At 45.3% G+C, this 27,980-nt stretch overlaps 1 protein-coding gene across 1 annotated transcript in view; it reads left to right on the plus strand.

Annotated features, from left to right (window-relative positions):
* Window positions 1-1,869: 1,869 nt before the first annotated feature.
* Window positions 1,870-27,980, plus strand: part of FIBCD1 (fibrinogen C domain containing 1) — a 979,992-nt gene continuing 953,881 nt past the window's right edge. Inside the window, exon 1 of the mRNA XM_078646209.1 lies at window positions 1,870-1,945. Within this exon, the coding sequence (XP_078502335.1) occupies window positions 1,877-1,945 (69 nt within the window). The 5' untranslated portion in view covers window positions 1,870-1,876. The remainder of the gene's footprint in view (window positions 1,946-27,980) is intronic.

Raw genomic sequence — 27,980 nt, forward strand, 5'->3', positions numbered from 1 at the left:
TAGGGGGTAGATGGACAAAAGGATGGATAGTTGAGTAAGACGTGAAAGGGTGGATGGATGAGAGAGCTGTTAGATGGATGATTCAAAGGATGGATGAGTAATAGGGTCAATGGATGAATTTGTGAATGGATGAGTAGATGGGTGGGTGGGTGGAAGGATAGATGGATAAGTGAAAGAGGGATGGAGAGAGAAAGGGAGGATGAATGACTGAAAGGGTGAATGGGTGGATGGATGAGTAAAAGAGTGGACGGGCGAGTGAATGGGTGGATGGATGAGTGAAAGGATGGATGGATGGATGGATGAGTGAGAGGGTGGACGTAAGGATTAATGAGTGAGAGAAAGGGGGATAGATGGACAAAAGGATAAATAGTTGAGTAAGAAGTGAAAGGGTGATGGATGAGAGAGATGATAGATGGATGATTGAAAGGATGGATGAGTAATAGGGTTAATGGATGAATTAATGAATGGATGAGTAGATGGGTGGGTGGGTGGAAGGATGGGTGGATAAGTGAAAGGGAGATGGAGAGAGAGAAAGGGAGGATGAATGACTGAAAGGGTGAATGGGTGGGAGGATGAGTGACTGGGTGGATGATGAGTAAGTGAAAGGATGGCTGGATGGATGAAACGTTAAATGGCTGAATGGATGAGCGAATAGATGGATGGGAGGAAGAGTGGATGGATGAATAATGGATGGATGAGTGAAAGAGTGGATGGAGGGGTGGATGAGTGAAATGATGGATGGAAGGATACATAGTGGATAGGTTTCCAAATGGTTGAGTATGTTTGGTTCTATATGACCACACATATGGAAGGACAGAATGAATGGTGAAAGACTGAATGATGGATGAAAGAATGATTACACCTAGTAACACCCATTATCTTAAGTGACATTTCCTATACATTCACTTTCATGTTCACATGAGTCATTGTCTCTATATGATGTGTGTGTGATGTAATACACTCCGACAACCTGCGCTACATAGTTGGGATGAGTAGCACTATTGAAGAAACTAAATACACATGAGAGAGGGTCATGTGAAGATGAGGGGCACCGTTGGAGGGTGGTACCAAGGCCTGACTGGCCGGACCGGGCATCGGATGTTTCCCTGGGAGGCTGGAAAGGGGGAGGTGGTTTTGTTACTGGGAGCTGGCTCTGCAAAGTTCCTTGTATATCCAATAGTGTTGATAGTAGTCAACAATAAAAGCGGCCTCACTTGTATTCAGGTGTGTTTCACCGTTGTCTGGCGACTAATGTACCTGCTGGAGCGAGATGCGAGTTTTGAATCGTCTAAGGTAGGAAGCTGCTGCCATACTGAAAAACTGTGAAGTGTGCGATTGTCTCAACCTAATATAAACTTATTTTGACTTGTACTTAAGTCAAGTGGTTGTCTATTTACTTTCTATATATTATTGCACGACCTCCTCTGACATGTCTGTAAAACGTACATTTTGTCCCGAAAATTTGTCCTGAATTTTAACCTCATGTCCTGTATTTTTGTCCTGAATTTTGACCCGTTGTCCTCAATTTTTACACTCACGTCCTGAATTTGCACCCATGTCGGTTGGTCACCCTTCTCGCAGTGAAATCACCCTCAGTCATGCGTGACACCTTCTGCCAGTCCTGGTAGTTTAGACCGAGCCTTGTTGTGTCCTGAGATATGTATTTAAATCTATAGGCTGAATACAGACAAGTGAACTCCCAGCATGCAAAGCGCTACTGGCTGAAGCTGTGAACGGTGCTTGGGGCATGGGTCGGGCATGTGAGTGGCTGGTTGGGCGCGCACCTAATCCGGCCGCCACCGCGCGTGAGACGCACGTGGAAGAGACCCCCCGGGGGCTGACGCTGCTCTGCTTCCTCTTTCAGCCGCCCCTGGAGATGGTGAATGACCGATGGAAGGCCATGGCGGGGTCATCTCAGCTCGAGGACGTGCAGCAGAAGTCACAGGTGAGAGGCGGCCAGAGGTGGGGGCGTAGAGCTGTCCAGAGAGGCCATCAGAGACACCAGCCATCACCTTTCCTTTCACAACCTATTGTCTTTTGTGACGTGTAGCGCTGGTTCATTTCGGAACGGATGCACCTGACGTCACTGGGGTGTCCAGTGGAGCCCAGGATGGGAGCACGCAGTCTGTAGGGACCCGGGGCCCTGGGGTGACCCGAGGGACAGGGAGACACTTATTAGTGGAGTTTCAACACTAATCCTTTATGGGTTCTGGAGTGGCGTGCTACTCATCAGAAAAGCGCTTCAACACCCCACCAGGGGTAACAGGCGCTATATGAATGCAAGTCACAAACAGGAGCTTAGAGGGAAAAGGAGCAGGGTGCCCTCCACTCACAACTTTTTATCACAAAAAACTGCTCTCTGTGTTTTGGGATTAAACATTATGAACATACCCCGCACCCCTTAAAGGTGAGAATACTTACGTACTCCCCTTCCTGTAAAAATTCATCAAACTGTGCCTATCTCTCCAGAACATAAAAAAGTGTGTGGGAAGTGAGGAGGTACCTCACGGAAATTGTTAACATCAGTGTGTTCCACTTATCATCAGTAGCCTCCCCACTAAAATCAATGTGAATAAAATTAACCCTGAGCTTAAAACTATGCCTTGCACGTAGTATCATAGCATCTAAATCAACAATATTCTCAGATGCTATGAAAAAGCTATTTACCCAATTCACAAAAATGAACATTTACAATGAAAACTTTAGGTAATGAGAGAGCTGATGATTTTGGGGTCCCCCCTAACCTAGCACCAAGCAGATGCCTTGAACACAAAGAGCATAAACAAAAAGCACATTTTGTTGAACTTCAGTGGTGGTCCCATGATTTATGACCACCCCAAGCACAGTTATTGGCAAAAAAACAATCCCAACCAAAGGCCCTGCAAAGCATTATGGGACGAGATTAACATTGGGCAGTGAATATTATAGTATCCAATATCAAAATAATTCTACAAAGAGCTGCAGTTCACCTAGTTGTTACTAGATGTCCCTCACCAGTCAAATGCAAAGCATTGAAATTATTCTTACATGAAGCTGCAGTTCCACTGGTCGTCCCTAGATGTCCCTCACGAGTCAAATGCAAAGCATTGAAATTATTCTCACATCAAGCTGCAGTTCCACTGGTCGTCCCTAGATGTCCCTCACGAGTCAAATGCAAAGCATTGAAATTATTCTTACATCAAGCTGCAGTTCCACTGGTCGTCCCTAGATGTCCCTCACGAGTCAAATGCAAAACCGTTGAAACCCTTTCATCAAGCATTTGCATTTGACTCGTGAGGGACATCTAGTAACCACCAGTTGAACTGCAGCTCTTTGTAGAATTATTTTGATATTGTATACTATATAATATTCACTGCCCACTGCTAATCTCATCCCATAAAGCTTTGCAGGGCCTTTGGTTGGGAATGTTTGGTTTCCAATAACTGTGTATGGTTTGTCCACCATACTAATTCACCAGGGGTAACAAGAGCTATATAAATACAAACCTTTTTTTTCCTTCTTCTATCCTTCTGAATCTAAATAACTGACTAACCCATCCGCCACTTAAAATGTACTTGCATGTTTCACTATACTAATTCAACACTAATTCTCTATGGGTAGCGTGCTACTCGCAGAAAAAGCGCTTTGACGCCCGCGTCAGGAATAGTAAGCGCTATATAAATGCAATCACAATACAATACATTGACGACACTCCTCTCCCCGGGGGGGGGGGGTCCTGCTCACTGGAGCAGGCAGTCAGTAGGGACACACGGGGCCCAAGGGTGACCCGAGGGGTAGGGATACAGAGTCCTGGGATGACCCGAGCGACAGTGAGACACTAATTAGTAGAGCGGGAGGACACTTATCTCCCCAGGGAGTGGTCCTGCTCACGATATGTCCCATTCTGCATCCAAGGAAGGAATGACTCACTGGAGGATCAAGCACTGGAAAAATCAAAAGGGCTGGTCTCTTCACTCACTGGCGATTCTAAGTACTCACCACACACTCACTCATCAACTCACGCTGGCACCCATGGTATGGTACGGGCATTTATATAGTGCTTGCTACCCCTAACAAGGCACTGAGGCACTTTGCAGGTGAAAGTCCAGTGTTAGTGATTAGACAAGTGGGAAGGGTAGAGGTGCTCGTGCCATTTACTTTCTACGAAATGCAATTCAAGTACTCTTCATACATCCATACAGCACTTCATCCGTGTACTCACCCTCTCACCAGCCACAAGAACACTTGCATACAAACTCAGCGAGCATATGCAGAATTAATCAAAAGAATGCAATCAGAAAAAAGTGAAAACGCAGTCTCATAAGCGTGATAGGTTTGTGCTTGCAATAAAAATTTGTAAAATATAAATGTGGAGCCGGGAAACTACGTTGAACTGGTACTGTTCCTACTGTGCCTTTCTTTTAAAGTCCCATTATGGTCTCTATGCTTACAAGTAATTTCTGAGTCATCTTGGAATGGTAAACAAATAATAAACTATGCAAAATACCATTCCAAGATGGCTGCCAAGGAAACCACACTGGATGGCCATCTTGGAATGGAATTTGAATGTAGTGTATCACCGTTATACCAATCCAAGATGGTCTACATGTTGTTTCTAAAAGTGTCAGCCTTCTTGAGATGGTATATTGACAGTAGCTTTTGAAGATGGCCATCTTGTTTAGAAGGGGAGACATCCGTTACAACGCAGTCTTTACACTGCGATACGTTTACAACGTGGCCATTACAACGCAAGTCTGTACAACGACTTGGGCTGGATAGCGCTACACACTAAGGAATAGTAAGATTTACTATTCCAACACCTTCCCTACTCTTAGGTAGGCTGGAGTTAGGGTAATAAATCATACTATTCCTAAGTCCTGCGCCCTCCAGCGCAAGTCGTTGTAATGACTTGCGTTGTAATGACTGCATGGTAAACGTATCGCGGTGTGAAGACCGTGATGGAACGTCATACATTCGTTTAGAAGACATGGTCACGTGGGATACTGCCCACTGCAGATGACATCAGCAGAAATCCAGTGATCTGGTAGCGTTGTCTGGAAAGCTGATGGTTTCTCTACGTAAAACAAACAAAATATAAAAAGAGTAGACAAGAAATGAAACTGGATCTATAAAACAGGGAAATGTAAAGCTAAAGATCTAGGCACTGGCCGTAGGAGTGAAGTGTTCTAACTATCGGACAGATGTTCATATGCGATCAGGTAAAACGGCTTTACCCGCAGAACAATACAGCTAAAGTGGGCTTACCGATCGTCCTGTGTCTCGTGCTGTCATGAGCAGAGTGTGGATGGTACTAAAACAGACCAGTGGCTGAACACTGGCTGATCGAAAGCCCCTATTCCTATGTAAGTGGAGGTGAGTGTTGTTTCTTTGAACATTTTTGGCTGCAGGAGCCTAGCAGACAGCTAACGAGCTAACAGGCCAGATGTAAAAAGCAAATGAATGTTCACACAGTGACATATTACAGGCAAAGTTACAGAGATCTTCATAATTATATTTGGAAAAAAATAGACAACCCTTCCAAAGAAGGGCCAATATGGAGTCTTGCAAATCTAGGTCAGGGTATGTCAGAGGGAGTAACCAACTCTGGAGCCCTTGTCTACAATGTTGATCTGTGAAAAATCATTATAACAAAGCATCTGTCTATAAGCTTTCACAAAGTACAGTAACAATACACCTGTAGAAGCCTATTGGCTTTAATATCTGCTTTTCACAAGGAATAAGACGTGACTACCGCCTGTGTCACAACTATCATATCAAACAGCACAAGATGATGGACGAGAGTCAAAACTTTTCAACTACTCACTCCACTCACAGAGCTGGGTTTAATCAATCGTTCTTTAGCTCCCTTTGCCACCCAAGTTTGGACCCGCCATATGCAAATTAGTTTTGACTCTGCCCCGCATGGGCACAGTGCAGCCCGAACTTGCAGGCTAGAACTTCTCTGAACCATAACACAAGCAACCCAAGACCGGTTTTGGAGTATCACCCCTCATCAGCCAGGCTAGCTTGAATCTAGAGGCATAGCAAGCACGGGACCCACATCTGGGCATACCCTTGGTCACTTAGCAAACATAGCAAACAGAACAAGAGGATGGACGGAGTGCTGAAACTTTTCAACCACTCACCCCCAGTCAAGAGACTACCCACTTAGGGCGACCCAGATCTGTGACTGGAGATGAATGTTTGAAAGGTTTCAACACTCCATCCATCATTTTATTTTGTGATGTTGCTATGAGTGACCTAATTGGCTAAGGGTGTGCCCAGACGTGGGTCCTTTTCTCACTCACCACTGGATTCAAGCTAACCTGGCTGATGAGGGGTTATACCCCGAAACCAGCCCCATGGTGCTTGTTTCTGGACCTGGCTTGGCAGTTTGGGCTGGTCTATTCCATCTGGAGAACAACAACGACCGCAACACCAGCACCCTGCTCGACAACCTCGCCAATCTTGGACTCAAGCAGCTGGTGTCCACCCCCACCCACCTCGCAGGACACACACTCGACGCAGTCTTCTCCTCCAGCACAGACATCGACTTCAGCCACGCCACAGAGCTGCAATGGACGGACCACAGCTGCGTCCACTTCACCTTCAAGAGAACGACGACCCACCACCACCAGCAACAGGCCGCCCGCAGAAGCTGGAACACGATCACAGCAGACCAGCTCGCCACCTCCCTGAGCCAGCACCCTCCTGCCAGCTCAGCAAACCCCAGCCAGGCCGCCGACAACCTCACGAAGTGGATCAGCATCTGCGCGGACGAGCTCGCCCCGATGAGGACCCCGCCCAGCAGACCCGGCAACAAGAAAGCCCCGTGGTTCACCGACGAACTCAAGAGCTCCAAGAAGAACTGCCGAGCCCTCGAGAAAGTCTGGAGAAGGGATCCTACACCGGACAACAGGACCACCTTCAAGCTAGCCACCCGGAAGCACCACCAGCTGATCCGCGCCGCCAAGAAAACTGCATTCAAGGACCGGCTGGACAACAACGCACACAACTGCAAGGAACTCTTCAACATCGTGAAAGAGCTATCCAACCCCAGCGCAGGAAACAACGACATCACCCCATCGCAAGACCTCTGCAACTCCCTCGCTTCATACTTCCACAACAAGATCACGGACATACACAACAGCTTCAACAACCAACCAACGCACACCAAGACCGAACAACCACCCCCCACCACCACCCTCCACGCCTGGACCCCGATCAGCACCGAAGACACCATCCGCACGATGAACTCCATCCACTCCGGATCACCGACCGACCCCTGCCCTCACCACGTCTTCAACAAGGCCGACGCCGTCATCGCACCCCACCTGAGAGACATCATCAACACATCCTTCGACACCGCCACCTTCCCTGAGAGCTGGAAGCACGCCGAACTCAGCGCTCTACTCAAGAAACCCACAGCGGACCCCACCGAACTCAAGAATTACCGCCCCATCTCGCTCCTCCCGTTTCCCGCCAAAGTCATCGAGAAGACCGTCAACAAGCAGATGGCCGCCTTCCTCGAGACGAATGGATCCCTCGACCCCTCACAGTCTGGCTTCCGAGCCAATCACAGCACCGAGACCGCCCTCCTCGCCGCCACCGATGACATCCGAGCCCTGATGGACAACGGAGAAACAGCGGCCCTCATCCTCCTAGACCTCTCCGCGGCATTCGACACTGTCTGCCACCGCACCCTAGTACAGCGCCTCAGCAACGTCGGAATCCAGGACAAAGCGCTGGAATGGATCATCTCCTTCCTCGACGGCAGAACACAGAGAGTCCGCCTACCACCGTACAAGTCAGAGGCCTCCGAAGTCATCTGCGGCGTCCCTCAAGGATCCTCACTGAGCCCCACCCTCTTCAACGTCTACATGAGCCCCCTCGCGGCCATCGCACGCCAACACAACCTCAGCATAATCTCCTACGCCGACGACACCCAGCTGATCCTCTCCCTGACCAACGACCCCGCCACCGCCAGAGCCAACCTGCACGAAGGGATGAAAGAAGTAGCCGAGTGGATGACGACCAGCCACCTGAAACTGAACTCTGACAAGACGGAGGTCCTCATCCTGGGCTCTTCACCCTCCGCCTGGGACGACTCCTGGTGGCCTCCCGCCCTGGGCACCACACCCAAACCGACAGACCATGCACGCAACCTGGGCTTCATCCTGGACTCCTCCCTCTCCATGACCAGACAAGTCAACAACGTCTCCTCGGCGTGCTTCAACATCCTACGCATGCTACGGAAGATCTTCTGGTGGATCCCCACCGAGACCAGGAAGACCGTCACCCAGGCCCTCGTCACCAGCCGACTGGACTACGGCAACGCCCTCTACGCCGGTACCACCGCCAAGCTCCAGAAGAGACTCCAGCGGATCCAGAACGCCTCAGCCAGACTCATCCTCGACATCCCACGAACCAGCCACATCTCCGGACATCTGAGAGACCTTCACTGGCTCCCCGTCAACAAGAGAATCACCTTCCGTCTCCTCACCCACGCACACAAAGCCCTGCACGACCAAGGCCCGAGCTACCTCAACAGCCGGATCAACTTCTACGCTCCCAAACGCCACCTCCGATCAGCCAACCACGCCCTCGCCGCCGTCCCCCGTATCCGAAGAGCGACTACAGGAGGAAGGTCCTTCTCCTACCTGGCCGCCAAGACCTGGAACTCCCTCCCTCCCGACCTGCGCCTGACCCGAGACCACCTCTCCTTCAGGAAGAAGCTGAAGACCTGGCTGTTCGAGCAGTAGCGGCACCCCCCCGCCCCCAGCGCCTTGAGACCCTACGGGTATGTAGCGCGCTATATAAATGTCATTGATTGATTGATTGTTCCCATGAAGCACAGGGTGAGGACTGATTTGCATATGGCTGGGTCTAAACAGGGGTGGCGAAGTGAGCTAAAGAACAATAATGGATTAAGCCCATATCTGTGACTGGGGGGTGAATGTTTGGTTTGTTCCGCATTCCATCCATCATCTGGGTGTCTTTTGCTTTCTCACCCTAAGGGCACCTGATATACTCAGATCTGGGCCCTGGGCTCACTGCACCACTTTATTCAAGCTAGCCTGGCTGATATGGGGTGATACCCCCAAACCGGTACCATGGTGCTTGTTTCTAGTCCAGGGAGGACCTGGCTTAGCAGTTTGGGTGGACTGTTCCCATGAGGAGCAGGTTCAAGACTGATTTTCATATGGTTGGGTCCATGCTGGTGTGGCAGGGTGAGGAAAAATAACAATGGATTTAACCCAGATCTCTTGACTGGGGGTGAATGTTTGATTTGTTCCGCATTCCGCCCATCTTCTGTGTGTCTAGAACTTTTATATTATCAGACCAGACCTAAAACATTGGAATAACGTTACCCACTAAATGAATCAGACCTACAGCCCTGGTTGTTAGCTTACAACTTAAAAGTGTACAAAGTTACAGTTGTCCAAAAATGGGCAACCCCTCATAAAAGGGATTAGCAGGAAATCTCGTAGTGCAAATCTGTTTTCCCCAGGCTCTGTTTGTGAGGGTAACGCACACCAAAACACTTGCTTACCATGGTAATCTAGAGGCTTTGACACAACGTAAGATTAATCCATATATTGATGCCCATTGAATATATGTCTTTACATCGAATGCGCTACAACGCATTCCATTACAGCGCGATCGTTACAACGACCATGTTGTTACAACGTGAACCATTACATCACAAGTTGTTTCAACGACTTGCAGTAGGGGGCGCGCTGGACTTAGGAATAGTATAAGTTACAATTCCTACTCCAGTTTGTGCAACAGCAGGGATGGTGTTGGATTGTAAATCCAACACAAGTGCCCCTACAGCAAGTTGTTGAAACGACTTGCGATGTAATGATTTGCGTTATAACAATGTTGTCGTTGTAATGACCGCGTTGTAATGGAATACCCATTAGCTTTAACATATGCTTTTCACAACAAATCAGTCAAGCTTACTGCCTTGTTGTACCTAGTAAAAAGATCAGACCAATGGCTTCAAACACCGGCTTTCCGAATGAAATCACCCGCCGATGGCCCTGAACATTGGTTTACCACCATAAGCAGCTCAGACCTGCGCTGTTCAGCGTAAGCTTCCTAGCAAGGGAAAAGGTGCAATCCAAGCATTCCAGCTCTTGGTATATCCGACGCACACCTTCTGCCAACCTAAAGCTAGCAGAGATGGTCAGTATGTGGGTGGAGCCTAAAGCCACTCTTCAGTGCTGCTTCCTATAGCTGTGTGTCTGGTGTTCACATAAGGTCTACTCAAAGCCACACTGTTGAGCCACACCTAAACAAACACAACTGGGGACAGCCAATGGGGCCGTTTGAACATGAACTTGTTGGTGGGGGGCTTATACCCCTGTGGTTAGGCAGGATTGAGAGATTGCGTAATCTCACCGAGAGAGGGTATTTGCAAAATGTTCCAGCCCTCAGTACCGGCACTTTTCTTTAGTCAGGGACAGTACTGGTACCCTGATTTTTGGCCTGACAGGCTAAGGTTTGCTATTGCCTCGAATGCAGGACAAATGCCGCTCTGCATCTCCCAGCCGCACTGAGCCACTGAAGTCAACTTTTACAGGGGACGCTGCCAACGTCCAGTAGCGCATGTTAGAATTGACCCGCACTGCAGGGGTTGGGGAGGGCTTGCATCACGCTGTGATTAACAGGACGGGGTCTAGGCAGACCCTGCACTGTTGATTAGGTGTCCAACAACCATTCTGCTGCAAGCCCCCACCTCATCCGCGCTTTAGGTCAGGTGTGTGAAATGGCCAGGCCTGGGGCTGTAATCCAGTCCATTTAAACTATTGCACTGGCCATAGAAAGCGAGTGGCAGCCGGTTTTCTTATGTCTGTTTTTTTCAGCATAGGAGCTGCTTTCATTTGTGTGCCCCGCTAGGGGTGGGCGGAATTTGCGTAATCGCGTTGAGCAAATCTCCGCAAAATGGTAAAAAATATTTGCGAACACGCAGAAATTCCGCGAACACGCGGAATTGCTTGGTCGCGATGCTTTTTTACTGTTCTCAATTGCTGTTTGCATGCTCGGGGGGAAATATCTTGCGAACACGCATTCGAGAACGCGAACAAGCAAAACATTTCGCGAAGTCGCGGAACGCAGAATTTTGGGCAATTTCGCGTTCTCCGCGGAATGCGAAATTACCGAAATTCCGCAAATTCCGCAAATTCCGCAAGCGGGACAGAATTTACCACCCAGGCTTAGCCCCATCAACACTAATCGCTGCATTTACATAACAGTGACTCAGACCCATGGGTGTGAAGGTAGCCCTGTCCAAAGAGCTATGAATAGCAGGGAACGCTGCAGCACCCCAGGAACTGGATCTGGTTGGGGGGAAACGACATGAACATAGAAGGAAGGGGGAGGGAGGAATGTAAAAAAAAGTGAGGTGACAGCTGAAGTTAGAATTGCCACTTTTTTCAGATAAAAATACCAGATATGTGTTCAGTTTTGAAATGGGTCCTTAGGAATTGTATTTTAACACAAATTTGTATAAATTAACCCCTTAGCTGCGGCGGCTATTCCGCCGCAGCGCTAAGGGGGAGGCGGGGCCGTGCGGCGCTCCCGTACTCATGACGGAACAGCTCCGTCACGAGCCTCGGGTGGGCTGTGCTTGTGACGGAATGGTTACGTCACGGCCCCGCCTGCTCATCAGAACGCTCTGCGCAGGCGCGGAATTTGCGCCGCGGTGAGTGGACCGTGAAGGAACCGTTCCGTCACCAGCACAGCCCACCCGAGGCTCGTGACGGAATGGTTCCGTCACGAGCACGCAACGGGTTAAGAAATCTGCTGTATTTCTTGAGGTAATGGGTTTAGCTATTGACGAACCACATGCAATTACAATCGAATCACTTCTTTTAATGCCAGGAAGCAGTCTGATAAAGAGAGATAAACTAACCATTAGCCTGAAATTTTGTTTAAAAAGCTGCCATACACCAGAATTTACAGGGCGCGACGGAGCATGCGTGCACACACTCACACACACGTGCACAGTCAAACACACATGCACACAGTCACACACACACACACACACTTTCACAGCTTGGAAATAGTTTTGAACTTTTGAAGGGAAAAAATGATTTATGCTTTTATTTACTGAAAAAAATATCAATCCTGATTTAGCAAGTTGTTTTTTTTTGCAAGTCTTTATTTAAAAGTACAGGCCTCAACTGTAAGTGTGCTCTATCAACACAAGTAATTAAATATAGGGCAACAAATGACTGGCCAGGTGACAAATGAAGGGTATGGGTACATCATGGCGGAGAGAGAAGAGGAGGCAAGTGGAGGAAAAAACTGTGACAAAATGTGAGAGACTTGTGGGGAAAGTAAGCTAGAGATGGCAGTAAGAGGGGAAGAACCAGGGAGAGAAGGTTGGAGGCTGAGTAGAAATGAGAGGTGAATCGAGAACGGAGAAGAGGTGGAGATGTAAGGATACTGAACCAGCAAGAGGCAGGAAGAGCCTGGCCGTAGGGAAAAGGGCAGCGGCAGTGCATTAACCGCATGAGCGCTATCGGTTTTCCCGCTGCGCGCTGCGATTCGCAAAAACCCGCGTTACATGATGAGCTCAGCTCGTCATGAGCCCCGAAGGGGTTAAATGGGCCGGTACTCACAGGTGGGGAACAGCGTTTACAACGCAACTTTTACAACGCAAGTCGTTACAACGACTTGCCTTGGGGGGCGCTCTAGGATAGGGAATAGTTAATTTACTATCCAAAACCTTGCCTACTATCCACGGGGACTGGAGTTGGAATAGTAAATTAAACTATTCACTATTATTATTAATTGGGTTTTGTAGAGCGCATAGTAACCCGTAAGCATCCCAGCGCTGAACCAAGACATTCAGGAGAGAGGTGAGCCAGAGAGAAAGGGGAATCAAGGGAAGAGGTGCGTTTTCAGCATGTTCACCATTTTCCTATCCAGCGCCCCCCAAGGCAAGTCGTTGTAATGACTTGCGTGGTAAAGGCATGTGTTGTAAAAGCATGCGTAGTAACGAAATACATCCCTCTCAGGTACTGAGTATCGGCACTTCTTATTTTTATCACTGTTAATATCGGCACTTCGCTACTGCCTAGCAGAGTACCAGTACTCATGAAAGGTAATCTCATTGGCTGCTGGTGAGCACTAGGCTGTCCTGAGAAGAAACTGCCTCTGACAGCCAAGGCGCTTCTGCAGTCCTGAGCTCCGCCGCTTTTGTGTACGTGTCTGCTTGTTTCTTTGTATGTGTGCACGCTTGAGGATATACAGCATTGTGCCAAACAACAACAAATAACAACGGTATGACATTATGAAGTTGCAAATATTACAAAAATAGGGGATTTCTAACATGTTATGCTGTTTGGCTTTTATTTTGTGTAATGATGTAACCTGTTTTGTGAACATACATGCATTTCCGTTGTGTTTTGATGTGTGGCGCAACCGGTATAGAAGTTATTATGTATCATCATATCCTGGCCTTAGCCCCGCCCATAGCCCCGCCCACTTGCCACACCTCTAGTTCACTTTAATGAGTACCTGCACTTATTTTTTCCCATTTAAAGCACCGCTTACACAGATGTCTGTGATATAGCCGAGAGCAAAATTCACGAGGGGTTTAAAATGCCCCCGCACAGCTCTGTTGTAACTCACATCTTTGTGAACTGAAGTTGTATCGAAGGAGCTCACTGGGGCCTGAGGTGGACCCTGCCCCAGCCCTGCCGGCAGAGGCACTGGTCTTCTCCCAGAATCACACAGCCCCTCCACAATGAAGTGCTTTGAAGACTGGCCTCGTGCATTGGCGGTGGGCGGGAGGGGTGTCCCGATGGGAATGGTGCTGACAGGATCGCACCGGTGCTGCCACAGGGGCCACAGCGCCTTCCCCAGGAGCCCTGTGGGCTTCCACCCTCCACAGGTGAAACTTACCAGGAACACACAGAAACCACAGGGGCCTCATTGATGAAAAGTGACGCATCGCTGCGTGTAAACAGCGATGCGTCACTTCTCAGTGCGCCCTCCTTGCGACACCATTGATGCGTCATATTAACAGTATGACGCATCACGGCGCAAGGAGTTACAGATACGTCAGTATTTCTGACGTATCTGTAGGCGCAAAAGTGACGCATTGCTGGAGTGTAATAGAACAAAACAATTGCCAATGCTGAGACTGACTAAACAACTATTTGGGGTCGTTTCATGAAAGAAAACATGAAATTCTGCTTTACAGATTGCAACTTAGTCAAACGCACATTATTCAATATTCATTTAATTTGTCAAATATTTTTTTTCAAAGGACAGCATATTTTAGTTGTACATTTCAATACATAAGAATTGCTGGAGTGTGTCACAAAGTGACGCAACTCCAGCAATGCGTCCTTTCGCGTGGGGCCAGCCCCATGTGAAAGGGCCTGCGTCAGTCTTACGCCTGCTGTGAGGCAGGTGCAAGATTTTGACGCAACAGCGTCCTAGAAGTGACGCAGTGAAATCTCATAGATTTCACTGCGTCACTTCTGCAGGGCTTTTTGCGGGGGAACACCCCCTCTGCATACATTATACCTGACGCAGGTATAATGTAGCGCAGGGGTTTACAAAGTGACGCATCTGCTTAGATGCGTCACTTTGTAAATAGTGCGCAACAGGAGGCATGTTTTACGCTGCCGATGCGTCACAAAAAAGTGACGCATCGGAAGCGCAAAATTGACGCAAGGCCTCATAAATGAGGCCCCAGGTCTTTTCATCGGGGAGAGGCCACTGACCAGAATGGGCAGAATTGTTAGATATGCTAAGCCCAAAAATGCAAAATGCAATCTGACGGCGAGATGTTATGCTAGTTTGTAATAAACTCGGAATAAACGTGTCAGCCGTCTCCATCTATTGGCTGCCGGGCACTGGGAGCGGTGACGCTACCTCGTCACGTGCACGACTGCCTGAAAAGGAGCACACTTCTTATGTATTACTGCGTGCATATGTATCCCCATCACATGTAGACAGTAAGCATGTTTGCTGTTTTCCTTTCAAACGTTACGGGGCAGATTTACAAGCCCCTTGCGCCACTTTTGCGTCACTTTTAACATGGGGAAAGTGGCGCAAAAGTGGCGCAAGGGGCTTGTAAATAAGCCCCTACATTTCTATCCACACACTTCCAAAAGGTGGTACATTTCCCAATGCAGCGTGCGCGGTATACTGGCTTTGCCAATGCTTGTTTTGTAAGTGCCTAGAGTCCTCACACTTGCATCAGCCAGTATTGTTTTCACCACAGATGTCTCTGCTGCCATACGTTTCCATGAATAATAAAGCGTTTCCCTTCGGGGCCCTAATCCGCGAGCGGCTCAACCGGTTGAAATGCGGAGCGTTCACCATGAGAGGGAAACCGGGGCATTTTATGCCATTTTAGATTGTTCTGTAGCCCTCTTCAAACGATTAATTTTAATTAACAATATTCCCGCCTCTCTGCTTTTGGAAATGGTAATTAAAGTACCCACTAAAACCGAAGAACGTGAGGAGAATCCCAAAACTGGCGTTGTTGAAATGATTCCTCACTGCATATATATCCCCTCCTTTCATGCCCTTTGAACTCCGTGCTCTACTGCAGTGTTGAACTTTGCTAAGTTCCTCTTGTGCACAGAAATGTTGTTCTGTTTGAAATAATAATAAAAAACAAGACTAGTGATGTTATAAAAAGGCCAACGGAAACTGACTTACTCTCTACAAATAATGTTTCAATGCTTGTTCAATTTGTCACCTAAACAGGCACGGTTAAGGATTCTGAGGAATCCTTCCGCATAATGTGACCGCATTCTTTGCACAATTTAGCACATGTAGGTAACACTATGCGTGTTTCCCAAAGTATGTGCCTACCTTTGGCCCGATGACTAAATAAAGGCACTCAGGGGCATATTATCAAAAACTAGCAATATTTATCGCTAAATAAGCTTAGCGACATTTTTTTTATCGCCGCGCATCGCCGGATTTTATCGCAGAGTTAACGTGCTATTAGCAACGTTTATTTCCAAAGCGATAAAATTTCCAGCGATAGCGTTGAAATGCGTGATTATCGCTGGTAATCCAACGGTATTCAGGCATTATCGCTAATAGGGACTTAGCCTGAATATCCACCTCCCATTGGATACAGGCTAAGAACTGGTCTGAGCAGGCATTAGTTTTCAGCGATATTCGCGCTTAGCGCAAATTTTTTTGTTGCTACGCCTGCGTTGATAATAGGTGATAGCGATGTTAGCGACTGCTTTCAGTCGCTAACAGGTTGGGTACGCCCACTTTGCTTGTCATTAGCGATAAAAATGGCTGACATGCAAAGCGGGCCCCAAACCGGTCGCTATCGCCTAAACGCTGACGCTAACTGATGTTAGCGACAGCTTGCAAATAGGGCAATGAAATTATCGCCGCTTTGCGGACGAAAACGGCCGCAAGAGCGGCAATAATTAAATTTCGCCTGCCTTGGTAATATGCCCCTCAGAGTGACAGAGGGCTTTATTGGTGCCACCCTGCCTGGCTCTGCCCACCAGATGTGGCGTTCACCCCCGGCCCAGCGGTGACCTCTGGCGCTTCAAACAAACCCTTTTAAACATTTGACGTGCATCCGTCATTAGTGACGGATGCTTATATCAAACGTTTAAAGGATTCTACTTTTCCAAAAACTGACTCCCAAAGTGTGAGTTTGTTTTTTGGGAAAGTGGAAACTAATTGCCACACACCTTGGGAGTTAATGTAAATATATATATATATATATTACCTACTGGCGGTCGCCAGTAGGTATATATAGTTAGGATTTTTTCTCTATGGGTTTTTTGAAAATTCTATGTCTAATAACTTTGGCGTTTGTGGACGGAATTGGCTGAAATTTTCAGGAAAATGGCACATTTTGTTTCTGAGCAGCCCTTGAAAATTTGGGGGGGGTTCGTCCAGTGGGGGCCGAGAAAAAAGGGGGGTCCCAAAACGTGTTTTTAACATTGAGTTTTCCATAGGGCGGTTGGCCTCACTTTTAGCCCGAACGGCTGAATGGATTTGCACGAAACTTGGCAAAATTGTAGGGACTGGTAGCCCGATGTGCCTTTTGTAGGTCTCAATATATGTGCTCCAGTGGATTTTGAGAAATTAACGTTTAAAAAAAGATATATATCTGTAACAGCGGACCGGGCAGCGCACTGGTTCGCGGACTTTTCGCGCAACGGAGCTTTGTGAAGCGAAGCTGATTGGTTCTCCGGCGTCTGTCAACATTCCAAACAGTCCGTAGCGGCCGCCATCTTGTCTCTCGGTAGGATCGAGAGACAAGAGGAGGTCAAAACAAAGGGGGAAATAACTATAAGGGGGCATAGTAGATCCTCGCTGACCCCCTAGGTTTGATGTGGAGGTTTTAAAAGGGCCCCGCGGGGCAAAAAAAAATAATAATAATAATAATTGAACGGCTGAATGGATTTGCACGAAACTTGGCAAAATATTAGGGACTGGTAGCCCGATGTGCCTTTGCTAGGTCTCAATATATGTGCTCCAGTGGATTTTGAGAAATTAACGTTCAAAAAAAGATATATATCTGTAACAGCGCTCCGCTTCGCGTAACGGAGGTTTGCGAAGCTGATTGGTCATTCTGTCACTGGGCTATAGTTGGGCTACATCTGGCTGATATTTGGGCTACATTTGTTTTTTTGTGTGTCTGGCGGCCATCTTTGGGCTACATTGGGCTACATTAGGCTTCATTGGGCTACATTCGGCTAATTAGCAAATAGCTCATCGCAAACTAGGAATGGTAAAGAATCGCTATTTATTCCTTAAAGTTCGCTATTTAGGAAATGCAAATAACTTTGATGATACATATGGCGGTTCATCTCTAACAAGATAAGAAGCATAGGGATACATTTATGATGACTGGCGCATCACCAGGGATGTGTTAGTCATTTTGTGCCGCTGTTCCGTCACCTATGGTGTGCTGCATTTACAATGCGGCGCATCATGGGGCAAAAACAGCACAGATGCGTGATGTATCTGTGCCGTAAAGGTGGCGCATTGCTGGAGTTGTATCGCAAGTGTGATGAAGCTCCAGCAAGGGTCGGGGGTGCCCCTGTCGCAGGGTTTCTGTTCTCACACAGAACTGTGGACAGAGGATTGGAACCTCGGCGAATGCATTGCTGGAGTTGTATCGCAAGTGTGATGAAGCTCCAGCAAGGGTCGGGGGTGCCCCTGTCGCAGGGTTTCTGTTCTCACACAGAACTGTGGACAGAGGATTGGAACCTCGGCGAATTAGGGTGTCCCAAAACTCACGTTAGTAATCAAAAACTCCTTAGCAAGCTAGGTACAGTGTCACATTGGATATAACAAACTCTCAATGTTTAGACAATCCAGAATATGAACTTATAGTACCTCAGGATACGTGGAACTCATGAACAGTCGGTCGTTATAGATTTCTTAGAAACCAGAACATGGAGTTAAGAAGAACAGATGTGTATTTGAAATGTTTATTTACTAATGCCGTCTTCTCAGGCGTAGTACCTTAGATAATAAAAGTACACATATTATCAGTAGCAAAATTACCAGCATAGTTACTAGTACATAAAAAGTGAATGGTGATAGTATGTTAACATGCTGTAAATGAATAAGAGTTAGCAACACTTATAAGCAGCCGCGGGCCGTGGAGGGAGTTACGGTGAGGCAGGGAGGCGGGGAGGGGGAGAAGCAGGGTGGAGAATACAAGTACACATATTATCAGTAGCAAAATTACCAGCATAGTTACTAGTACATAAAAAGCGAATGGTGACAGTATGTTAACATGCTGTAAATGAATAAGAGTTAGCAACACTTATAAGCAGCCGCGGGCCGTGGAGGGAGTTACGGTGGGGCAGGGAGGCGGGGAGGGGGAGGGGCAAGGTAGAGAGGGCTCCACCCTGCTTCTCCCCCTCCCCGCCTCCCTGCCCCATCGTAACTCCCTCCACGGCCCGCGGCTGCTTATATCTCACCCTCCCTAATACACATATTATATTATTTGCTAAGAAGGTCTCTTTGTGTTGGTTTAGGGCGTGCCCATACTTTAGTGTCTTAGATTTGAAGGAATCACATCAGCATACACCAGCTCTCTCTTCATGTGAACCGCATCAACTGTTGTGTATGTGTGTTCGGCAAAGCAATATAAAACCCGCCTCATGCCCAGAATTGGCAGAAGTTGCACTTATGTTATGAGTATGAAGTCGTGGAGATCAGACCTCATAACAATTCTGTATCGTGTTGTTCTTGAAACTTTAGCACTCGCTGTACAGATATAGTTTAACAAGTAAAGCAGATAGTAGACCAATAACATATTATTCTCATGTAAACCACGATGAACTACTAGGTGGAAAGCTAAAGCAACAACTAAGTGTCGTGTGCAGAAGTTGCAAAAAAGGAAAAATGGCGTTTAAACCGGTAATGAGCCCATGCTAACTTAACACGGTGTAAAGATATCCAGGACCTAGATGACACCTCCTCATGATCCGGAAACGAACTGAATAAGATAATAGAAGTGCCATCTCATGAGAGCAGATTGCAAGTTTATATGTGGACGGTCCGCAAGGTAAAGCATTAAAAACTAGGAAAATTTAATGCTAAAGAAAAATAAAACAGCCAAGTACTTTATCGAGTCTTAAGCCAATAGGCAAGGTAAATAATAAAAACTTGACAAATAAGTCAATGAATTGTCAATGAAATGCTAGTACTCAGCATATCAAACATGAAAAAGGTCTATGACATAACTGTGTATGCAAAATAAGCTGCAACAGCCTCCAATAGGAAGTCACCGTCTTCATCCGAAAACAGTTCAGCCATCCAATTTAAAAGCGGAAAAGAACATACGTGCTCTCCCAGCACCGGATCCTCTATCACCATCAGAGGACAGCTCGGTGGGTTTTCAAGAAAGCTCTGTTCCAAGAAAGACTGTGCTGCCGCCAGTAAATTCCAGGGACCAAGTAGTCCATGCATCAATGCCACAGCCATAATCCTTTCGCCAGGACAAACCAACTCGTGAGTAATGATAGGAGTCATCAGCTGATTAAAGTCGACGTCAGGAGAAACCGGTCCGCAGAGACACAAATCAATGGCCCAATCGAAATCACAGGTCAGGCAGTGAAATACAGGCTGGACACAGGTGAAGTAGGAGAACCGAAAAGATAATCCATATGCCGTGCTTAATATCGCCAACGGCATTGTGCCATAATATTCTAGCATGCGATTGCGGAACAGTGTCAGCAGCTGCAGGGTCGGAGGTTGCATAGGAGGGACATCCATATTTAAAAATGTAAAAAAGCACAAGAGCGTCCGCTGGTAATGCAAGTAAAAATGCCAATCTACGAACCAGAGTGCAGAAAATACAATGAAAGGAAGCAGGGATGACTCCAAAGATTTTCTCAAATGAAGTCACGAGACCACTGGTAACAACTTTAAAAAAGTGTGCCAGGGACTTTGTGGAGGATGCGTTAAAGATAGTCGGAAACATGTTGCTGAAATTGAAAGGCAAATCTTAATTGAAAAGGGTGTGCACCTCTGTATGGGTGTTCGCTATGTGAAGTACGAAAGTTTCACGGGCCGAACTCAAGGCCACCTCTCTCTGAGACAAAAGAGCTCTTATTCTTGCCATGCCGTTGAAACGTGTCCCAAGGTTGGTATTTGTGGCCAGATTGAAAACTCCCTATGTTCATGTGTGGGAGGAAATAGAACATTTCTGCAGCAAATAACCCGTTCACTTACTGTTACGATAAAAGGAATACTTTTAATTAACTCAGAACAATCTTCATTATTGAGCATCAAATAACTACCATTTTCCAACAACTTGAACGTGGGGATGATAGCAGGAACTGGCGTGCCTTGCAACACGCAAGCCATATTTGGTCGGTGTTTGTTGCATGAACCGTGTAACTGTATGTGCCTACACATTAGTGAATGATCTGGCGTCTCAGTGCATTCCTCTCCATTCAGATAAACTTCTTGATCATCTTTGAAACATCTGTATGTGTATGGAAGCGACCAGACCTCATGAAGAAAAGCACTACCTAAAGGTTCATAACGACCTATTGGTATATATTTCATACAATTTGAAAACTTATATAAAGCAAAAGGCAGCGTTATTAAACCGTGGATAAGGCATGTTGCCAAAAAACCCGCAATCCTCTGCTGATGATGTCACTGAGCATGTCATGAATGATGTAATATGTGACATCATCAGCAGTGGATTACGGGTAATGGTATCTCTAGTTTACTCCCTTATAGCTGTGTTTCTTTTAACATAAGTGTCTGTTTCCTTCCCTTATACTTACTGTTTTTGGTTCGCTTCCGGTTCGCGTACCAGCGAGCGAACTAGGAAGCGAACTAAGAGAAATAGAGGTTGGCACAATTCCAAATATTGTACCAATTTTTTAATAACGGGGAGGTAGTTCTGAAAAGAACTTTTTTTTTTATTTTTCTGAACATTTTTTTACTGTTTTTGAATTTTTCGGAACAGTTTTATATTTTTTGGGGTTTTTCTTGGAGGGGGCAATGAAAACGATTCATTGTAAAGGGCTCAACAGGAGCAACAAAACAAAAAAAAGAAGTATTTATTATTTTGGGCGTTTCGGACAAACTTGCATATGATAGTCAATAGCTCTGTTGATCAGAGTGATGCTTTTTTCTCCGTAGGAAATGAATCCATCGCAAAATGCGCAGATGTGTTTTACATCACCAAATCTCATTTGTATATTTGGCACCATCTCCCTGCCCTCTGGTCCCGTTACTTCCGGTACAACAGATCTTCTGGCCATAATAGGGAGATTATCTAGGTCGTTCCGAAACTGTGCAGCACTGTAGTTGTTAGGATGCCACCTAGTCATATGGCGATGCATTGTGTAGTTTCCGAAACTGTATTTTTTGTCGGTCCCTCTGGACAGTCTATCTTGACATATAAGGCAAGTTACGTATCTTGCATTTACTTTTTTCTGACCTTTGGGAATTTAAAAAAATTGCCAAATGAAGTTTTCTTTCCGGTGAGACGTCCTGGGCTGCTCAGGCAAAAACTGCCTCTCTTCGTGCTCGTCCTCCTGTTCCTCTTCTTCTTCTTCTTGTTGAATTAGAACTTGAGCAGGTGGTCCACTCTTCCTTGGATGTGGTGGAGGTGGTGGGGAAGCACCAGCTGAAGCTACTAAAGAAGCCATTGCTCAGTGATCACAAAGGGTCTTTCTCTCACAATGATGAAAGTCAGAGTGAGGAAAGAAGGAGGGATTTTCATCATTTGGGAAAAACAAGAGTTCTCAACCAATCAAAAGTGTTCATTTTAGATTATATGACCTAGTCTTACATCATTAGGAAACCAAAAGTGAAATGAACCAATGAAAAGTGTTATTACCAAGTCACATGACTTGCTGTGTTTACGTTAAGCGCTTTGCAGGGCCTCCCGGTTTGCTTCCAGAAACCTGCGCTTTGCGACTCGCTTCGCGTACCAGTTCGCTAACGTAGCACGTCATATGACGTATCACGCGACAACGTGAAACGTCATGCGGACGGGAGGCGTCACGATGTTGTTTTCTAACGCGGCACTTGCGGTAAAGAAACGTTTACCGGCTCGCGGTCTATTTCGCGGCATCAAGGTCAGCTAACGGGAAGCTTCCCGATTCGCGAAGCGGGAACGAAGAAAAAAAAATATTTTAAAAAAAAATTATTCATAAACATATAAAATATATTTTTGGATTTAAAGAAGAATACATTTTACAGCTACAGATATTAGCTGTTAAAAAAACAATGAAATTCACAGAAAAAACCATAGGTTATAGACCATATATAGTTAGGAATTAGCATTTACAAAACCTTGAAAATTCACTGAAAAAACCATAGGTTATAGACCATATATAGTTAGGAATTAGCATTTAGAAAACCTTATTTTACTCACACAAAACCATTGAAATTCCATATATAGTTAGTTGCACTAACTATATATCGCGCACCCGCAATCCACTGCTGATGATGTCACATATTACATCATTCATGACATGGTCAGTGACATCACTGATGACATCACTGATGACATCTCAAATGACATCACTGATGACATCACTGATGACGTCTCATTTGGCATCATTCTTGTGCTAATACGATAAACTTCTTCAGACTCTAATATAACCTTAGATACACTCAGTGTATACAGACACTCACACACTGCCACTCATCCATGGAGTTACTCACACACCCAGTCAGTCATGCAAAGAAACAATCTCACCTCCATTTCTTCAACTATACAGTTATACACACCTTACTTATTGAAACATATACTAACACATATTTACTCTCTTATACAATCCCTGATACAAGTTCACAATGATCGATACAACCACTCACTCAGTGGCTCTCATGCACAGTTATTTATATATGCCAACTCTCACATGTACTGTGTTTTACATATGTACTTACTATGACATGTAGCATTGAGATATCCATTCACTCATCAATACACTCATGCACACAGTCAACTGCCCATGTAGCTGTTTCCACATGCACTCTTGAACTCATACACCTAGTGAATAAACTGCTCACACATCTATGCACAGAGTCACACACCTTCCAGCCACCCCCACACAAACTCAATCTCCCATAGAAATACTTGGGCAACCAATTAATAACACATATAGCCTCTCGTATAGCTAATGATCAACACATGCAGCAGTTTACATCACAACAGACATAATGATGCACAAATTAAGACAGTTTAGTCACTAACCCGTGCATTCAGTAAGACGCATTTAATCACTCACTCATACAGTCAATCACGCACCTACTAAAACCTTCATTCAGACACTTATACATCCACTCATTCTTCAATATGTAAAACATATTTAAACTTTACAGAAACACATAATCACTGGATGTTGTCATCAGTGATGTCATCAGTGATGTCACTGACCATGTCATGAATGATGTAATATGTGACATCATCAGCAGTGGATTGCGGGTGCGCGATATATAGTTAGTGCAACTAACTATATATGGAATTTCAATGGTTTTGTGTGAGTAAAATAAGGTTTTCTAAATGCTAATTCCTAACTATATATGGTCTATAACCTATGGTTTTTTCAGTGAATATATATATATATATATATATATATATATATATATATATATATATATATATATATATATATATATATATATATATATATATATATATATATTCACTAAAAAAACCATAGGTTATAGACCATATATAGTTAGGAATTTGCATTTACAAAACCTTGAAAATTCACTGAAAAAACCATAGGTTAGAGACCATATATAGTTAGCTGGACATTTTATTGACATAAAACCAATGAAATTCCATATATAGTTAGTTGCACTAACTATATATCGCGCACCCGCAATCCACTGCTGATGATGTCACATATTACATCATTCATGACATGGTCAGTGACATCACTGATGACATCACTGATGACATCTCAAATGACATCACTGATGACATCACTGATGACATCTCAAATGACATCACTGATGACATCATCTAGTGTCTGTGTGTTTTTGTAAAGTTTAAATATGTTTTACATATTGAAGAATGAGTGGATGTATGGAAGACTGAGTGTGTGTGTGGCTGGCTGGGAGGTGTGTGACGCTGTGCATATCAATGTGTACTTGTATCAGTGATTGTATAAGAGAGTAAGTATGTGTTAGTATATGTGTGAAAAGTATGGTGTTCTGTGTTTAACTGTATAGATGAGGAAATCGAAGTGTGATTGATTCTTCACAGGACTGACTAGGTGTATGAGTGCATATGATAGTGTTGTAATAATGAGTGACTGTATGTATGAGTGATTGTATGGGTGAATGAGTGAATGTGTGTGTAGACGTAGGAATCAGTGAGTGCGTATGTAGTAACTGGTATTGGTGTGTCATGATGTCATCAGTGATGTCATTTGAGATGTCATCAGTGATGTCATTTGAGATGTCATCAGTGATGTCACTGAAGTATGGTGTTCTGTGTTTAACTGTATAGATGAGGAAATGGAAGTGTGATTGATTCTTTACAGGACTGACTAGGTGTGTGAGTAACTCCATGGATGAGTGGCAGTGTGTGAGTGTCTGCATAGGTGTATGAGTGCATATGATAGTGTTGTAATAATGAGTGACTGTATGTATGAGTGATTGTATGGGTGAATGAGTGAATGTGTGTGTAGACGTAGGAATCAGTGAGTGCGTATGTAGTAACTGGTATTGGTGTGTCATGATGTCATCAGTGATGTCATTTGAGATGTCATCAGTGATGTCATCAGTGATGTCATTTGAGATGTCATCAGTGATGTCATCAGTGATGTCACTGACCATGTCATGAATGATGTAATATGTGACATCATCAGCAGTGGATTGCGGGTGCGCGATATATAGTTAGTGCAACTAACTATATATGGAATTTCATTGGTTTTATGTCAATAAAATGTCCAGCTAACTATATATGGTCTCTAACCTATGGTTTTTTCAGTGAATTTTCAAGGTTTTGTAAATGCAAATTCCTAACTATATATGGTCTATAACCTATGTTTTTTTTAGTGAATTTCATTGGTTTTTTAAAAGCTAATATCTATAGCTGTAAAATATATTCTTTATTACGTGACGTATCACGTAGCCACGTGAGACGCCTCATGGCGCGTCGCATAACCGTGACGTATCGGCTCTGCAGTGCAAACAAAACCCGTAACGTAAGCGTGCCGGAGCACGCTTACAGATATATATATATTTTTTAACCTTAAATAGACAAAATCCACACGTGCACATATCTTGAGGCCTTGCAAAGGCACATCAAACAAACAGTCCCTACAATTTTGCCAAGTTTGCTGGAAATCTATTCCCTTAATTTTTTTTTTACTGTTTCTCTTGGTTTTCCCCTTGTTACGCTTACCGGGACGCTACCTGGTACGCGAACCGGACGCTCCAAAAACACAAGATGGCGGACTCCCGTTACGCTGCCCGGTGAGCTGCCCGGTTCGCGTACCGGGACGCGCCTCTACGGCGTAAAATCGCAAAAAAAAATTTTTTTTTATTTTTTGCCCCGCGGGGCACTTTAATATCCCCCTCATCAATCCTAGGGGGTCAGGAGTGGTCTACCTTGCCCCCTTTCCTTCATTTCCCCCTTCGTTTTTCACCACATCTTGTCTCTCGATCGTACCGAGAGACAAGATGGCGGCCGCTCCGGACTGTTTAGAATGTTGACAGACACCGGAGAGCCAATCAGCTTCGCTTCGCGAAGTTCCGTTACGCGTCAGGTACGCGAACCGGGGCGCTAACCGGAGCGCTGTCACAGATATATATATTTTTTTAAACGTTAATTTCTCAAAATCCACTGGAGCACATATATTGAGACATAGCAAAGGCACGTCGGGCAAACCATATCTACAATTTTGCCAAGTTTCATGTAAATCTATTCAGCCGTTCGAGCTAAAAGTGAGTCCAACCGCCCTATGGAAAAATGAATGGGAAAAACGCGTTTTGGGACCCCCCTTTTTTCTCGGCCCCCCTTGACGAACCCCCCCCCCCAAATTTTCAGGGGCTGCTCAGAAACAAAATGTGCCATTTTCCTGAAAATTTCAGCCAATTCCGTCCACAAACGCCAAAGTTATTAGACATAGAATTTTCAGAAATCCCATAGAGAAAAAATCCTAACTATATATACCCACTGGCTATCGCCAGTAGGTAATATACATATATAAACATATATAATCTGCATGTCTATATAAATATAAATGCATGCATACATATACATATATGCATACATATGCATGTTATTTACATGAAAGTTTTAAAAACACTAATAAAAGCAAAGCTAAAAAGCCACCTCATTACAAACAGAATGGCTTTAACTTAAACGAGGGCGAGATCTATTGCATTTTCAATGCTTGTTTACTTTGGTTCTACCAAGAAGGAATTCAGATGTGTCACACATTTGCCATAAATTCTGAATGTTAGCACTCTAGTTGCTCATTAGATCACTGTAGTAAAGCTAGTGCTCACCAGGGAAGTCTGCTGCTAATCATGGTTTGCAGTCATTTTCCCGCATTTTTTATCCCGCAGACTTTCAGTCCGCATACCATTATCCCGCAAGGTCATTGACCTCGCATACCATTATCCCGCATTGTTTCAAAACGCATGTGCATTTATCGCGCATGCCTTTACAAAGAATTACGTTTTAAAGGCATGTATGGTAAATGCATTTGCGTTGTGAAAACCACGATGACGAGAGAGGTAAGTGGGTTTGTGTTAATTTTTTCGTGGGTTAGTGATTGTGTAGTGTAGTGTTGTGTAGTGTAGTGTTGTGTTAGTGTAGTGTAGAGTTGTGGTGGTTGTTTAGTGTAGGGTCATGCTGGGGGTAGTGTTTTAGGGTTTAGGGTTGTGTTGTAGTGTTTGCGTAGTGTAGGGTCATGCTGGGGGTAGTGTTTTAGGGTTTAGGGTAGTGTTGTAGTGTTTGCGTAGTGTAGGGTCATGCTGGGGGTAGTGTTTTAGGGTTTAGGGTTGTGTTGTAGTGTTTGCGTAGTGTAGGGTCATGCTGGGGCTAGTGTTTTAGGGTTTAGGGTAGTGTTGTAGTGTTTGCGTAGTGTAGGGTCATGCTGGGCGTAGTGTTTTAGGGTTTAGGATAGTGTTGTAGTGTTTGCGTAGTGTAGGGTCATGCTGGGGGTAGTGTTTTAGGGTTTTGGGTAGTGTTGTAGTGTTTGCGTAGTGTAGGGTCATGCTGGGGTGTAGTATTTTAGGGTTTAGGGTAGTGTTGTAGTGTTTGCGTAGTGTAGGGTCATGCTGGGGGTAGTGTTTTAGGGTTTTGGGTAGTGTTGTAGTGTTTGCGTAGTGTAGGGTCATGCTGGGGGTAGTGTTTTAGGGTTTTGGGTAGTGTTGTAGTGTTTGCGTAGTGTAGGGTCATGCTGGGGTGTAGTGTTTTAGGGTTTTGGGTAGTGTTGTAGTGTTTGCGTAGTGTAGGGTCATGCTGGGGGTATTGTTTTAGGGTTTTGGGTAGTGTTGTAGTGTTTGCGTAGTGT

The sequence above is a fragment of the Lissotriton helveticus genome, chromosome 5_1 (assembly GCF_964261635.1).
Source record: "Lissotriton helveticus chromosome 5_1, aLisHel1.1, whole genome shotgun sequence".
NCBI classification, from domain to species: Eukaryota; Metazoa; Chordata; class Amphibia; order Caudata; family Salamandridae; genus Lissotriton; species Lissotriton helveticus.